General features: G+C 39.2%; 1 protein-coding gene across 2 annotated transcripts; it reads left to right on the forward strand.

The window, feature by feature from the left end:
- Positions 1-335: 335 nt before the first annotated feature.
- On the forward strand, positions 336-16,198 carry LOC110162027 (clathrin heavy chain 1). Of its 2 annotated transcripts, XM_020926890.2 has the most exons (33): positions 336-685; positions 1,400-1,607; positions 3,425-3,693; positions 3,763-3,924; positions 4,003-4,116; positions 4,199-4,372; positions 4,677-4,874; positions 4,970-5,170; positions 5,274-5,426; positions 5,515-5,637; positions 5,716-5,853; positions 6,218-6,382; positions 6,491-6,671; positions 6,752-6,915; positions 7,000-7,125; positions 7,208-7,350; positions 7,456-7,690; positions 7,766-7,888; positions 7,970-8,115; positions 8,225-8,408; positions 8,518-8,710; positions 8,816-8,973; positions 9,472-9,636; positions 9,716-9,823; positions 9,916-10,083; positions 10,493-10,642; positions 10,740-10,871; positions 10,967-11,077; positions 11,168-11,338; positions 11,422-11,643; positions 12,273-12,293; positions 14,288-14,363; positions 14,714-16,198. In XM_020926890.2, the coding sequence occupies exons 1-33, from the start codon at positions 644-646 to the stop codon at positions 14,842-14,844; spliced, it is 5,055 nt and encodes a 1,684-aa protein (XP_020782549.1). In that variant the 5' UTR covers positions 336-643; the 3' UTR covers positions 14,845-16,198. The 2 variants fall into 2 exon arrangements, with proteins under 2 accessions (XP_020782549.1, XP_020782551.1); XM_020926892.2 differs by lacking the exon at positions 12,273-12,293.
- Positions 16,199-17,753: the final 1,555 nt, after the last annotated feature.

Consider the following 17,753-nt stretch of genomic DNA (forward strand, 5'->3'; position numbering starts at 1 on the left):
TGACAAGCAAAACAGTAATTCTGTAAGCTCTGGTGAGTCCACTTCAAAATGTTTGTAATAGTTGGACATATGAGAAAATGTTTTTAAAAAGCCTAAAGAAGACAAATGTGTATATATATATATATATATATATATATATATATATATATATATATATATATATATATATATATATATATACACACACACACACACACACACACATACATTTTACATAAAACGTATAGTAGAAGTATAAATAATAATAAATAAATTCGAATAATAAAAGACCAGATTGCTCTCATCCATCTTGAACCAGTGTCCTTCCAGAGCTCCCTAGATGCTTCCGGATTGGAGGCACTGAGCAGTTTCCGCCGCCATTGCGGATTTTGGACGGAGATCAGCGCTCACCGCTACTATCCATTGATGCGGCGCCGACAATACGAACAAAACGGGAACATCCACTTTTATTTTACTGACCGTAGTTTTCCAAAATCGTATCATTTAACACAAGTACATCGTTTTCCCGTGATCCGCCTTTTCACTGACTGGCTCCGACCTACACATCAGTGAGGAGGTCGTAGCTAGCGCGGCGCTACTGCCTTGCTAGCTAGCTGTACTGCTAGCTGTATTTCAAGACTCCACAGAGGCTGCAGAAGGAAATATGGCTCAAATACTGCCTATCCGCTTCCAGGAGCATCTACAGGTGCGTAAACGAATGGTTATTTACATATATTATTATATAGTTTTATTCAGTTGATGTTTTAGTCATTTGACAGATCGCTAACGCTAACGTCAATCCCGCAGCAAATGAATGACCTCCCCTCCCCCGTTTAGCTCCGAGCTAACAGTCTCCACTACGAGCGCTTCTTCACTTCATTATGATGACATCCGTATGAACACACCGTTGCCATTAATACAGTTAGTCCAAGATGAATGTATATCATTTATTATTAGAGTACGATGTTACAGAAACCTGCTGGTTGCAGCCGCCTATTATAACAGGTGCTAGCTTCAGGATGTGAGGATGCATCAGCCGCATCCTGTAATTGACGTAGCGATCACCCAAGGCTACATCCATTCTTTTCAACATGTGTCACTAAATGCACTAGAAAGCATCTCTGTGAAAATGTACGTCGTTATGCACGTCGACTTTAATGTAAGATCTCATTTTGGCAATGACCTGCTGTTGAACTGATGGTCAGAGACCGAAGTCACGACGGGCCATTTTTAATGCTTAAACCTATTGAGGATGGTTTTATTTCTTTATTTTCAAAGATAGTTCAGTTCTGACCAAAACAGCATACGTTTGTATTCAAGTTTTTATCGAATGTACTCAAAGCGTCATAATTATGTCACGATTATATTCTGAACGTACTTTTGACAAAGCTTCTGTGTCTGTGTTTTTCGTCCATCTCAGCTCCAGAATCTGGGAATCAACCCAGCCAACATTGGCTTCAGCACACTCACCATGGAGTCTGATAAGTTCATCTGTATAAGGGAAAAGGTGGGTGAGCAGGCCCAGGTGGTCATCATTGACATGGCAGACCCCAACAATCCCATTCGGAGGCCCATCTCTGCAGACAGTGCCATCATGAACCCAGCAAGCAAAGTTATAGCACTTAAAGGTATGTTGCAGTTCATTACAACATGTTGGATTTTAAATTCATCTAGAAAAGAGTATGAGTAAAGCATTATAGTCATAGTAATATTTTGGGCAACATATTAAGCCCTTACACTTTGCATTTTCAGCCAATCATGTACTTGTGTCAGCTTTTATTTGATGTTTATGTAGGTCATCTCATTTGTTTGTTGATGTAGCTGTAACTGTAAAATACATGAACTTAGGAAACACACTTAGTAGTAGTTAGTAATAGTGAAATGCCATTCAGCCATGAATCCTATGTCTATTTTGCTTGTTTTTGCTCTTTTTCATTTCTTACTGCTTTCTTTCGTTTGCAGACGGTGAGTTGAATTTTACATATCATGAGTTATTCAAGTCTAATTTGTATGCACTGTCAAGTTATTGCACAGTACTGATGATTGAAATAAGTTGATGCTTGTATTCACAATTACAAGGAAAATCAGTACAATTGTAAGAGCAGCTTCAATGGCTGTTTCCTTTTCCTTTCAACCAAATGTGTGTTTCTTCCATTTATTACACATATTTTACATTGCTATTGACCATTTTTCTAACTGTTAATCATTTTAATCTATTTTGTTTTCAGTAGTACACCTTTTACAATAATGCTAAATTCTTATATTACCAGGCCAATTAGCATGCAAAGCTGGTATAAATTAAGGTATAGTTTTACTGATTATAGAGACCATTGTAAAGAAGAAAAGTGGCTATAGATCTTTGGGAAAATGGTTGGTAGTAATATAAAATACTGTATGTTTACAGAAACGGAGGAACACAAACATTTTGGGCTTTATTATGTCAGCTACTCATTTAAACGTAAATGCCACAGTAAACTTTCTCATGAAAACTCCCAATCATAATGAGACCGTGCTTTGCAATGGATTAAGTAACACTGCTCCACTGCACAAACTTTTGCTTGTAGTTTTGAGCTTGTTATGGGTAAATTAATGGGATACTGAAATGCACACAGGCATGTTGGTGAGTAAATTCAGAAAAAAAAGAAAAACTTGTAATTACGACTATACTATACTGGAGATAATGATTAAATATAAACAGACCATGTTTAAGGATCACTTCAGATAGCTGGAGCAGCTATTGCACTAAATATATATGAACACAGCTGTAATATAAACTAAGGTAGTTCAGCTCTACAGTCTTCCTCATGATCACGCTGGTGGGCTTTGTTGCCTTATTTGCATTCAAATTTACTTTCTATGAGTATGTTTTTAGGGGTAAATGTTATGCAGCCAGCAGCTGCATCTGCAATCTATAAACTCATAGTTAAGTGTAATTGATTTTGGTATTGAGAATTAGAATTATGTTCTTGTTTTAATTAAGAGTTATTAACAGCACTGTTGTGGTCATTTCATAGTCAAAAGTCACAAAAATGTCACACTATTGGGTCTTACTGTTGCCTCAGCAAGACTGCTTCCTCATTAAAATATATAATTGGTCACCATAAGCAGTGCGTATTTCTGGCAGTAATCTGCATTTTCACATTAGTTTAGCACCTGTTTCCTCAACTGTCTTCCCTGTCAGTCCATTGCATCAGCGGTAACTGAATGCAGATCCATCACTGGTTGCCCTTCTGTTGGTCTTGCCTCTTTGTTTTGACCCTTATACTGGCTTGTTGTGTAGTCTTTTGTGTGATCTAATCAGACCCCCACACATCAGTATTCCTTCAACTGTTGAAATTGGGTTGTCCACATGTATTTTTAGATTTAAAACTTTTCTGGTGGTGGTCATTTCTACATAAAATAACTTATTTTCATTTAAATTCAATTTGTATTTTTACATTTTCAGCTGCAAAGACCCTGCAGATCTTTAATATTGAGATGAAGAGCAAGATGAAGGCCCACACAATGACAGATGATGTGACCTTCTGGAAGTGGATTTCCCTCAACACAGTGGCACTAGTCACAGATAATGCAGTATACCACTGGAGCATGGAGGGTGACTCACAACCAATCAAAGTCTTTGATCGTCACTCCAGCCTTGCAGGTTGCCAGATTATCAATTACCGCACGGACGCCAAACAGAAGTGGCTGCTGCTTATCGGAATTTCAGCACAGGTACATACAAATATTGATTGTGCTTTTTACATTAGTTCTGTGTGATAATTTATATTTTTATATTTATAGCAAAACCGGGTGGTTGGAGCCATGCAGCTCTATTCAGTTGATAGAAAGGTGTCTCAGCCCATTGAGGGTCATGCTGCTGGATTTGCACAGTTCAAGATGGAAGGAAACACAGAGGAGTCAACCCTGTTTTGCTTTGCCGTGCGAGGACAGGCAGGAGGAAAAGTATGGTTTCATGTCAAAGGATTAACACTCCCTTGTACAGTTTACATTTTTGTAATTCTCTCTCAATATGGATTTTAGCTGCATATCATTGAGGTGGGCACCCCTCCCACTGGAAACCAGCCATTCCCAAAGAAAGCCGTGGATGTTTTCTTTCCTCCAGAAGCACAAAATGACTTCCCTGTTGCCATGCAGGTTTGATTGCTTGCTTTTTTATCTTCAACAAAAAATGTACTAAACAATAATATAACTAATTTATCTGTTTTCTAAACTTTAGATAAGTTCCAAGCAAGACGTTGTTTTCCTCATCACCAAATATGGCTATATCCACCTCTACGACCTTGAGACTGGCACCTGTATCTACATGAACCGGATCAGTGGGGAGACCATTTTTGTCACTGCTCCACATGAGCCCACTGCTGGCATCATTGGAGTCAACAGAAAAGGACAGGTACCGTAAACCTAGTGACAATGGAAATTTTCAATCTTATTTAATGGTTTTGCTTAAGTATGTCTGTTTGACTGAATGGACACATTTCAGACATATGGCTTAAGCTTCTCTCCAAATGAAAAGCTTTTCTGCAACCACAATCATTTTAATAATCAATAAATTCATATTTCATATGAAATTGATTAACTGTTCTAATGCTGTCGAAAAATGAAATCGATTTTCATCTGCTGTTCCTTGTGGTCTTTTTATATACTGAACATTTTATAATCCCAGATGGAAAAGTGGACAAATGTGTTTTTTCCAGGTGTTGTCAGTGTGCGTAGAAGAAGAAAACATCATTCCTTACATCACCAATGTGCTCCAAAACCCTGATCTCGCTCTTCGCATGGCTGTCCGCAACAACCTGGCTGGTGCTGAGGAGCTTTTTGCCCGCAAGTTTAACACACTCTTTGCTGCTGGCAATTATTCTGAGGCGGCTAAGGTGGCAGCCAATGCACCTAAGGTACTGCACATATGTTGTAATACATTAAACATTACTCCATTGCTCAGACTTGCCCTCTTGGTTGAATATCACTTGACTTCTTCCAACACCTTTAGGGTATTCTGCGGACCCCAGACACGATCCGTCGCTTCCAGAGTGTCCCAGCCCAGCCGGGTCAAACTTCCCCTCTGCTTCAGTACTTCGGTATCTTGCTAGACCAAGGCCAGTTGAACAAGTTTGAGTCTCTGGAGCTCTGTAGACCTGTCCTGCAACAGGGACGCAAGCAGCTCCTGGAGAAATGGCTAAAAGAGGACAAGGTATAGATTTGACATTTCAAAATATTTAATGTTCCTATGATTTGTTGAAAAAATGTGTCTCTGTAGGTTATTAATTTTGGTTATTGTATGTTTGCGCCTATAGCTGGAGTGCTCAGAGGAACTTGGAGACCTGGTTAAGTCAGTTGATCCGACTCTAGCCCTTAGTGTCTACCTCAGAGCCAATGTCCCAAACAAGGTGATTCAGTGTTTTGCAGAAACCGGACAATTTCAGAAGATTGTCCTCTATGCCAAGAAGGTTTGTATTTAGTAATTATATATTTTTACATCATTTTGAAGTACATTAAATGTTTAAATTAATAAATAATTGATATTTTTATTTTTAGGTGGGCTACACTCCAGATTGGATTTTCCTACTAAGAAATGTAATGCGTATTAGCCCTGAACAGGGTCTTCAGTTCTCACAAATGCTTGTTCAAGATGAGGAGCCCCTTGCTGACATTACACAGGTAAAAATAAAGCATTTATTATTTATAACAGGTTGAAAAGTCAATTTATAACTGTTAATTCTATGTGTGTCCTTGCAGATTGTTGATGTGTTCATGGAGTACAACCTGATCCAGCAGTGTACTTCCTTTTTGCTGGATGCCCTGAAGAACAACAGGCCCATGGAGGGACCTTTGCAGACGCGCCTTCTAGAAATGAACTTAGTCCATGCGCCACAGGTAGATATGCTAGGCTTAGTGGGCACATTTCTTGTAATTAAATCATTAATTTTCTTTGTTAAGAACAAAAGAAGGCTTGTCAGCACGCAATGATGAGAAGTTGCCATGTACTAAATAGGCTGTTTTCAGTCCAAAACACATTATAAAATATATTCAAATACATTTTTATATAGTTTCAAAAACTACTTTACAGCTTGTGTGGTCATTAGTTACCATATAGATGACTAGCCCCGTTTAAACTTTTTTTTTAAATGGGAAATTTACTTCAAGACCCAAGCAGTCATTGGTCACTGCGCTCCATGATCAGGTGCAGAAAACATGACAGGAAATCTGCCTTTTTAAAATTTCTGCAATGTTATTTCAGGTTGCAGACGCCATCCTGGGTAACCAGATGTTCACCCACTATGATCGTGCACATGTGGCCCAGCTGTGTGAGAAAGCTGGACTTCTGCAGAGGGCACTGGAGCACTACACAGACCTGTACGATATCAAGCGGGCTGTCGTGCACACTCACCTCCTTAACCCTGAGGTACAACAAAGAGTTACCAATGCTCTTTTATAATTACATTTATTCATTTGCATTTACTCCATTGTTTCTATTCCTCTGTTTATTTTATTTATTTATTTATTTTTACAGTGGTTGGTGAATTTCTTTGGCTCTCTGTCAGTGGAGGATTCTCTGGAGTGTCTTCGTGCAATGCTATCTGCCAACATTCGTCAAAACCTTCAGATTTGCGTCCAGGTGGCCTCCAAATACCACGAACAGCTCACAACTCAGGCCCTCACTGAACTATTTGAATCATTTAAGAGCTTTGAGGGTGAGAATTAAATGCCATCTTGATTAAATTATAGTAAGTGGTTGGTTGTATTTAATGTTGTTGGTTGTTTTTTTGTGTAGGCCTTTTCTATTTCTTGGGTTCCATTGTAAACTTCAGCCAGGATCCAGAGGTTCACTTCAAATACATTCAGGCTGCCTGCAAAACAGGCCAAATCAAAGAGGTTGAGAGGATCTGCCGAGAGAGCAACTGCTATGACCCAGAAAGAGTGAAGAACTTCCTTAAAGTAAGATCTTAATAATACTATATCATTGTTATGATGAGTGCCGATCCAAATTTTAACATTTATCTGTTGATTGTCTTCCAACAGGAAGCCAAGTTAACAGATCAGCTACCTTTAATCATTGTGTGTGACCGCTTTGATTTTGTCCACGATTTGGTCTTGTATCTGTACCGCAACAGTCTGCAGAAATACATTGAAATCTATGTGCAAAAGGTAATCTACTATGTTCATGGATATGGATATAACAGGTTTAGTAACAGCTTCATGCTAATTTTATGTAACATTGTTATTGCAGGTGAATCCAAGCCGACTTCCTGTTGTCATTGGAGGTTTGCTGGATGTAGACTGTGCAGAAGATGTTATCAAAAATCTGATCATGGTGGTAAGAGGGCAGTTCTCCACAGATGAACTGGTTGCAGAGGTGGAGAAAAGGAATCGGTATGTTATTGTAATCAAATCATACTCCTCAGAACTAACTGAAAATTTTTGTCAATTTTATAAATAATTGGAAGCTTTAACAATAAACCCTCTGATTCTTTTTAGACTAAAGCTTCTTCTGCCTTGGCTGGAGGCACGTATACATGAAGGTTGTGAAGAGCCTGCCACCCACAATGCATTAGCCAAGATCTACATCGACAGCAATAACAACCCTGAGCGCTTCCTGAGAGAGAATCCCTTCTATGATAGCCGTGTCGTCGGCAAGTACTGCGAAAAGAGGGACCCTCACCTGGCGTGTGTAGCCTATGAGAGGGGACAGTGCGATCAGGAGCTCATTAATGCAAGTTTTGAATAATAATTTGATAATTTGGTAGTGTTACTGTCTGTTAACTATTTTTCTGAATCTCCTTGTCAGGTTTGCAATGAGAATTCCTTGTTCAAGAGTTTATCCCGATACCTTGTGCGTCGTAAGAACCCAGAGTTGTGGGCTAGTGTCCTTCTGGAGACCAACAACTACAGAAGACCACTCATTGACCAGGTCTGGCTCTTAAAGACCACCTTTAGATAGCTTTGACTTATATTGTATGCTTTAGATGTTATAACTCTCTGTTAATCACAGGTTGTCCAGACAGCATTGTCAGAAACCCAGGATCCAGAAGAGGTATCTGTCACAGTTAAGGCCTTCATGACTGCCGACCTCCCCAATGAGCTTATTGAACTTCTGGAGAAGATTGTCCTGGATAATTCTGTCTTTAGTGAACACAGGTGAGAGGGATTTGATGTTCCCAGACTCTTAATCTCCTTTTCCATTACTCAAGCCAATGGAAATTACAAGTAGCACCATTTGTAATGTATTGAAAATGTCCTGTTTTAGAAACCTTCAGAATCTGCTTATCCTGACGGCGATTAAGGCTGACCGGACACGTGTCATGGAGTACATTAACCGTCTTGACAATTATGATGCCCCAGATATTGCAAACATTGCCATTAGCAATGAGTTGTTTGAGGAGGCCTTTGCTATTTTTAGAAAATTTGATGTCAACACTTCTGCAGTGCAGGTGCGTCTTCTGCTCAACATTGATTTGAAGTATTATAATTGATGTGTTTCTGTCTACTAGTATTTTGAATTTACTCAAATTTTACATATGCTTTTTATTTCTCCTCAAGGTTTTGATCGAGCACATTGGTAATCTGGACAGAGCTTATGAGTTTGCAGAGCGCTGCAATGAGCCTCCAGTGTGGAGTCAGCTGGCAAAGGCCCAGCTCCAGAAGGGCCTGGTCAAAGAAGCCATTGACTCTTACATAAAGGCTGATGACCCCTCCGCCTACATCGAGGTGGGACAGGCGGCTGCTCAGAGCGGTAAGAAAAAAATCCCTATCAAGTAACTTTGGGGTTTCTATGCCATGAAAATGTATTAAATGTCTGATCCATGACTCATGACATTAATTTTTGATTAATTCTCAGGAAACTGGGAGGATTTGGTGAAGTTTCTGCAAATGGCCCGAAAGAAAGCACGTGAATCATATGTTGAAACTGAGCTGATATTTGCCCTGGCCAAGACCAACCGCCTGGCAGAGCTGGAGGAGTTTATTAATGGTCCCAATAATGCACACATTCAACAAGTACGTTAATGAAACAGTGCATAGTGGTTTTAGTAGTTTTTGTAAACAAATGTAAACTCTACATGTGATATTCAACTGTGACGTTAGTTGGGGAAAAATAATTGGTGGCTTAATGATAACACTATAACACAGTGCACTGTGGTAACTGATGTTCAAACCATGAAAGGACCTAGTAGATATTTAAACTCTTAACTTTTTCCAAATTCTAACAAAACATTTCACATTGACAGCATTCATGCCATTTTGGAGCATGTGCACAGCTTTAGGACAGCAACGTGGAATCATTGACCGCCCCAGCACACCCAATCCGCTCTCATCTCTTAGCTACACAACAGGCTTTTTCAGCCTTATTTGCAATCATTACAAAGTTTTACCTTTTAGATGCAGGCAGTCCAGACTGTTCTGATTTGGTCACAAATGGACAAAGTCTATGGGGGAAAGCAAAATGTAGAAAAAAAGCCATGGTCTGCAATTGTAAAGTCCTTTTTTCCCCAATAGGTTGGTGACCGTTGTTATGATGATAAAATGTATGAAGCCGCAAAGTTGCTCTACAATAATGTGTCCAATTTTGGCCGCTTGGCTTCTACTCTGGTGCACCTGGGAGAGTACCAAGCTGCTGTGGATGGAGCTCGAAAAGCCAACAGCACACGCACTTGGAAGGAGGTCAAACAACATGAAATTTAGCAATACTTCATTATACTCGTGATACCCTTATGTGTTTAAATAATATCTTCTGCTACAGGTGTGTTTCGCATGTGTTGATGGAAAAGAGTTCCGTCTGGCTCAAATGTGTGGCCTGCATATAGTTGTTCATGCCGACGAACTAGAAGAACTGATCAACTACTACCAGGTACACATGATGGGTGTGTTGTTAGAAGACACTTAAGCAGATGTTTAAAGTCAGATGAAATTAAGCACAATCCCTTTTTTGTGCGCATTTAGGACCGTGGATATTTTGAGGAATTGATCACCATGCTGGAGGCCGCTCTGGGTCTGGAACGTGCACACATGGGGATGTTTACAGAGCTGGCGATCCTTTACTCCAAATTCAAACCACAGAAAATGAGGGAGCACTTAGAGCTCTTCTGGTCCCGTGTTAACATTCCAAAGGTTAGTTAAAAATAAAATGCCGCTTTCTGAAATTAGTACTCGAGGCATGCTACAATAATGATTTACCATTCAATATATGATAAATGATCTGCATTTTTTAAGGCTCAATATTCTTTGTGTGTATATTTTATTTGCACTGGTCACTGTTGCCATTTTTTGTTTGTTTTTATGTAGTATTTGAGTAACATTTGAGTTGTAGATTGTCAAATAATTAAAAAATATGACACATGGATACTAAACTATCAAATTGTTTCACACTTTTGAAAAGGGTTCCTTGTGATTATTCTGCTTTTAGGGCTATTGTGTCAGTGGCATAATGTTGTTACAGTATTATTGTGTTAGCGAAGTATTGCGCTTCAAAATCTGTTATTGTGACAGGTCCACCTCTAACAAAACATCTGTGTGTTAGGTTCTCAGGGCGGCAGAGCAAGCTCATCTATGGGGAGAGCTGGTTTTCCTTTATGACAAGTACGAAGAGTATGACAATGCCATCATCACCATGATGAATCACCCAGCTGATGCCTGGAAGGAGGGTCAGTTCAAAGACATTGTGACCAAGGTAAATAATTGCAAGGATTCTGCATGGTCTTAAATAAAGTACAGTTAGATTCAAGTGGCTCTTTACAAAAATGTTTTGACAATGTGTTTTGTTGCAGGTGGCCAATGTGGAGCTGTACTACAAAGCTATTCAGTTCTACTTGGAGTTCAAACCATTATTACTCAATGACCTTCTGATCGTTTTATCTCCGCGACTGGACCATACACGTGCTGTCAACTTCTTCAGCAAGGTTTGTGAAAATACAACTGGTGCTTTTCTAATTTCTTACCTGCATAACTTAGAGAATAACTATTGAACAACAATACATTGAATTATTACTTACAGGTGAAACAGCTGCCTCTAGTTAAGCCATACCTGCGGTCAGTCCAGAATCACAACAACAAGGCTGTTAATGAGGCTCTCAACAATCTCTTCATCATTGAGGAAGACTATGCAGTAAGTTTTATTGTACATATATTCAGGATCCCCCCATTAACCTTTAAAAGGATGTTAAATATCTTATGGTTTGTTTTTTGTTGTTTCCAGGCACTGCGCACCTCCATTGACGCTTATGACAACTTTGACAACATCTCACTGGCTCAGGGGCTGGAGAAGCATGAGCTGATTGAGTTTAGGAGAATTGCTGCATACCTTTTCAAAGGCAACAATCGCTGGAAGCAGAGTGTGGAACTGTGCAAGAAGGACAAGCTCTACAAGGTGCAGACAGTTTTCCACATTTGTGTCAGTAATCAAATTGGCCACAATTGATTATACTATATTTATACTGATGTTTTGTCCAGGATGCCATGCAGTATGCATCTGAGTCCAAAGACATTGAGCTGGCAGAGGAGCTTTTGGCCTGGTTCCTGAGTGAAGATAAAAAGGAGTGTTTTGCAGCATGTCTGTTTACCTGCTACGACCTGCTGCGGCCCGACGTGGTGCTGGAGACTGCTTGGAGGCACAACATCATGGACTTCTCCATGCCCTACTTCATCCAAGTCATGAGGGAGTACCTCAGTAAGGTGGGTATTGTCTGCATCTAAAGCTATATGAGTATATGAATTATATACAGACATTGTTTTAGGTTAAGATGATATTTAGTGTTTAAGCTGGCTGTATATTGTAGAGGCATACATCATACATGTATGCAACAGACTTGATTTCTGAAGGTTTAGACTCACCGGGATAGGGTTCATATCTTTCCTTCATGTCTGTCAGTGCTTCTGTCAGTCATACAAATTTCCCCTTCATTTTGTTTTCCATCCATGCTGCTTTTTCATACAAATGTTTTTCAAGGATTCATAACGGATCATTTTTCTTTTGTGTGGCTTCAATATCAGCTACATTTTGTATTTCCTCAGAGCCATTTACATGGGATTTGTGCTTTTTCAAGATGAAGGCTGTAGAAAATACTGTTCAATTTGTAGAAATAGGTTTCACAAAAGAAGAGATGGGACAATTTTGTTTCCTACTTTACAAAAACTTTTTTCCCCAAAATTTGCATTTGTATCAAAAGTGGCAATTTTACCCGCTCTTTTATGTGGTGAGTGCTGTTTTTTCCTCTTTTTTTCTCTCTATAAATTTATACTTTGGGAGACTTCCATTTGTTTTTCTTTCCTCCTTAAGTTGCCTCTCTGAATTTCCTTTACAGGTTGATGCAATAAAGGAAAAGGTGAAAGTCGAATCCATTTTCTAATCGCTCTTTGGCCCCTCCCCTGTCCTGTAGCCTGTAGTTTGGAGGGGTACAAGTAGAAAACTGCATGACAATCCTCCCTGTGCCACACTGCTGCTTCTGACTTCAAACCCACGTCTCCACAAGCCTTACTTTCTGTCTCACACCAGAGAGATGCTCTCAACACCTCTGCCTCAGGAGGCCGCTGTCTGTGCTAAGCTAAGCTAAGATGTACACTGTGTGTCCCTGCCTCACTTCAAAATGTACAACTCGCCCATCGCAAAGATGAATTAATAATAGAACTTACCAAAAACAAACTGCAACAGGTAGCACATGTGTCTGATACTTAAGTTGCAGAGTGAATCCTTCTCTTTGCATCTACATTCTCAAATATGTAGTGTACAGATACTCACAGTCATAGAGCCACATACGGGATTCCATATTTCATTATTTTCCATTTGATTAGCCTTGTCAATGTCACTTGCTAATTACTAGCAATCATCCGTGCAGTGTGACACCACCTTAAAAATGTGTTTTAGAGCCGTATACCTAAAAAAGGAAGATCTACTTGCCTTTTAGAATAATTTCTTTGTGTATGCCAATGTATGAGCTCTCCTGATGCACTGGTTAAGAAGCATCTTTCTGGATAAGTCCCCAGCTGTTTCCAGAGTGTTTCTCACAGATCTGGACAAAGTGTTAAAATAAGCATTGGTAGCAAAAAGTAGCTGCAGTCTGTAAAGAGCCTTTACGTAACAACACAACATATCGAATCAGTTTTTAAAATCATTTTGTAGCATTAGTTGTTATTGCAGTTTCTGTCACAGGGCTAATGTATACTCAGCTTTCATGTCTGTCACACACCATGTCAATGATGAATTAAAGGATATAAGGACAATGTTAAAGCCCTATGCAGCTTTATCTATATTTCAACAAGCTATCTAATCTGCTACAGCTTGGTTGCACAAATAACTTTAGAGTTTGAGGGAACGCGTATGTAAATTCCTGTATGTTGGGCAGAAGGCATGAAATGGCCTGAGCAGCACTGGCCTGGCTCTGAAGCATCGTTGTTGGCTGTGTTTGCTTCTGAAATCTTTGGACTGGCTACAAATCATCCCGCAACCTCTCACTCCCTCCACGTTGGCTCTCCGCTTCTGTCTTATCTTTCTCATGCACTCCTCAAGACAATAATAACAGAAATGGCTGCTTCAGCATGTCTCTCAACCCTCTTTTCTCAAACTAAAGAAAACAGCCTGAACTTCTCTAAACAGCCTGCCTAACCCAGTTGTTCGATAATTTACGTGTAGTAACCTGTAAAAATGTGTTGTAGAGAACTCAACCCAAAACCAGATTATGCTTTTGCTCACTGTTATAGGTCCTGCTTTCCTCTCCAAGCTACAACTATTAATTTGTTTTTGTCTAACTGCTAATCAAGAGCTGCTCATAAGAATGTAGTTCTGTACTAGTAGTCAGTATAGTAAATATCTTGTAGCCTTCCATTTGTTTAATGTGCTGTAACTAAGCATACAAGAATATTTTGTATGTATGTGGTCTGTCCAAAGAGGATACAAATCAATATATTGGTGAGGGTTGGTTCTCTACACTTACCGAGAATAGCTGATAGTATTGGCTGGATGGTGGGACCATTATTTCCCATTAGATGAGTTTTCCCCTCTTTAAATCCTAATTACACAGCCTAATGCTCTCTGTGAGAACATGCATAGATTTAGTTTTAAAAGTAGCGGGTAGTGCTTTGCTGTAGTTCCTGTAAACTTTAGTTGGCCTCTGAGTAAGAAGGCCTGCTTCATGCAGTCAGTGCATTTAAATCTGGACTGTATTCGTCTTCGCCTATCAGGAATGGTCCCATCCGTCAGCCAGTGAAATAACCCAGAGGTCAGTTTAATCCAAACCTGCCTCAGCCTGCTCTTCATGAGCCCGTCCTAACTACAGCAGCAGACCTCCGCTCTGTCCTAATGCACATGTGACTCTGTTCACAGGTGGACAAGCTCGAAGCCTCTGAATCCTTGAGGAAACAAGAGGAGCAGGCCACAGAGTCACAACCAATCGTTTACGGTAAAACACCACCATTAACTGTGTTTTAAATGAGTTCATAATGCTTTATTTAAAAAAAAAAAAAAAAAAAAAAAGGAATATGTTAAAGTTTGGTAACACTTGATAATAGAATATTACAAAGATTTAATTTGATGATAATGTTTCAATATTCAAGTAAATACTTAACACTTTATTTTAATCTAACCCCTTATCTTAATAAACCTATTATTAAAGCTAAATAAGGTGAAATTATTAACTTTATTACATTTTCTGTTTAATTTAATTCACAATTTGTTACAGATGTCACAACCACAGCATTAACAACACAGTGCCAAAATCAACTTGTACAACATTTTGTGTCTTCATTGCAGGCACCCCTCAGCTCATGCTCACTGCTGGGCCCAATGTGGCGGTGCCCCCTCAGCAGGCCTATGGATATGGGTACCCCGCAGCACCTGGGTACGCCCAGCCCCCACAGCCCGGCTTTGGTTATGGCATGTGAAGTCACCTCCAATAACCCCCCCTACAAACCCTCCACCACCTCCATCGATCTCTCTGTTCCAGCCTCCCATGGTCCTCTACCACAACAGGGGACTCAACAAGCAGCCGCCCACTCTCCACCGGAGCACTATTTTTTTATGTGGTGTGATTTACAAAAGAAAACATTTGAAAACATGTAAGGACTTTTATTTGTATTGTTTGAAAAGAAATTGGACCATGTCTTTTATTTTTCACATTCCATATTTATGATTTCCTGTTTAGAAGATTGTTATTTGTGTATGTTTGTTTTTGCTTATTTTTTATTGTTTAAAGTGCAGAGGTGGACTTGCTGCAGCTCAGCAATGAAAACCTTTTGAAGTAGGTGGAGGAGCATTGGATTTGCACTCATGAAGAAATTAATGTAGACAAGCTCTTAATTTTGACGTACTGAACATGTGAAGCTTTCATTGTCTCATTGTCTGTATAATGCATTTCATCATTGTATATTCTGAGGAAAAAAGGTAACATATAATATTTGAACAATATATTGCCATTCCGATGGCTATAGCTAGCAACACTAAGTAATGATAGTATATTCTGCACAGGCGTGTAGCTTTATGGAGTTTTAAAGCATACAGAGGTATGTCACAATTTGAATGATGAGTGTATGTGCGTGTGCTAAGTGTGCGAATGTCTAAAGATTTTAACTCCCTATGAGCCTGCACCGGGCCCCACCTGTAGATGTTAGCTCTCCTCCATCCGCTCCATGTATTAGGTGACCTCTCGTGCCGTGTACAGTGCTTGTGTGAGACTCTGTGTATGTGCAAGGACAGGACCGCGGCTCCCTTAAACGTACTGTGTGTATTTACTCTAACCCTCCTTGTGCTGAGGTCCCTGTATGCCAGGTGTTGTGCCGTTTCCCCATTGGTCACCATTACTTTTCTGCGTGTACAGGTGTGAACTTGACCAATTAAAATTTTAACAATCCCCCTTCATCTTTCCTCCACACACTTTCCTGTCCAAATCCTCCCTTGGTTAATTGGGGAGGTAAGAGGTGGCAGGTTGGTGTCTTAGTGACATCTTGATTAGATCCATAAGCACTCCTGTAGGTTGTGTGTTAGATGATTATGAAGAAACTCATTCATGGTACATCCAATTATTTGTCCAGAATGGTTGAAATAACAGCCTGTACTTATCTAGATGTACTTAACTCCCGGATATGCTTTAAGCCGTGTAAAGTGTCATCTAACCCTACCTTAAGTTCATTTTTTTTCTGTTATGCATATTAAGAATTAAGGGGATCTGTCATTAATAAGTGGAAGAACATGACCTTATTGAAAGGGAACTACTAGCCGAAATAAAAACTAAAAATTGGACACTGCTTAATGTATTTTTTGCATAGTGTATTTTTAATTGTCTAGTCAACAAGAGGCATGCCCCTTAGAATATTAGTATTAGCATTTCAGAGGTCATTTAAAACTGCATAAAAATACTTGCAAATGGAGATAGTAGGGGTATGTTATGACAATATAAATTACTTACTTTTTCCATTTAATTTCTTTTAATGTAATAATGTTAAAAAAAAAAAAAAAAGTGAGTTTTTTTAAATTCACATCTTCACAAGAATCATTTGGATGATTTCAGACCTGGAATTGCCAGTCCCTATTGAACTAAAGGTAAAATGTGAACTACAAAGGTAAAACTTGGAACTACTGCTTCATGACATCACAAGATGGAACAGAGCATTTTGAATTTTGGGAATACAGTAATAAACCAGTATTACAACAGGATTACAAAGGTGTGAGTGAAACAAAACACTACTCTGGGTATGTTTTTGTTGATGTAACAACATTCTAATATGACTTAATATTCAGTAAATTTTGAGTAATATAGGACATTTAAGTACACACTGCGTGTGTGTGTGGATGTGGATGTGTGTGTGGCAAATGCCCATGAAACATCCTAAAACATGAAAGGTGCATTACTCATAAATTTTATTTGTAGCGATTTAGAGTTTACATTTCTGTTAAATCTTAATTTAAACACATTTGTAAAACAGTAGTACCATGTTTCCAAATCATATAGATCAAAACCCTGCTTTCCTCTCCACTTCATTGCAGTACTTCTCACAGAGCCCAGTCGCCCTGCACACAAACGCAGAAAAGCAAGGGCCAATAGTTAATAAACTACACAGCTAACATGTTGCTGGTGTACTATGTAACTTTTCTTTGTCTGGAATATTTCACAATATAGCATTAAAATTTCATTTATGGAAATAGGCAGGAGACACCACAAAGCGGTAGACAAGTGCACCTTTAAAGTTCTATATAAGTGACTAACACTGTATCCTTGTCTTACCTGAGCTCATTCAGTTTCTTGGCCTTGATTGTAGCCCGTCGCCGTAACCCTTTCAAAGCAATAAAAAACAATAGAAGATAAAAAATAGTCATGCTGACGTGCCTGGCATTTTCCGTCTTTCGAGGCATTTTCCACTATTGGCCAGCAGGGGCGCAAAGACTCCCCCAAAAAATAGTTAAAAAATAATTACACACCACAGGGTTAGTCGATCGTGCTGAAATTTGAATCACTAATGCCTGATCATGGCTTTGAATATAATACACTTTAAAACATATGAAAAATGAACTCTATAGCGCCCCCTACCATAGACATGAAATTTCAACATTATCGGATTTGTACCAAATTTGGGGATTAAATTCTATGTATGAATGCAAGCACAAAAGTCTACTACGACATGATGCATTTTTCACGGTTTGCCAGTAGGGGCGCAAAGAATCCCCTAAAAAAAATTTTTTTAAATTATTACAGGGACATGCTTAGTTCGATTGTGCTGAAATTTGAATCACTAATGCGGGATATTGGTCTGAATATAATAAACTATAAAACATATGAAAAGTGAACAGTATAGCGCCC

The sequence above is a fragment of the Boleophthalmus pectinirostris genome, unplaced genomic scaffold (assembly GCF_026225935.1).
Source record: "Boleophthalmus pectinirostris isolate CB_2022bp ecotype Guang Dong unplaced genomic scaffold, ASM2622593v1 HiC_scaffold_9, whole genome shotgun sequence".
NCBI lineage: Eukaryota > Metazoa > Chordata > Actinopteri > Gobiiformes > Gobiidae > Boleophthalmus > Boleophthalmus pectinirostris.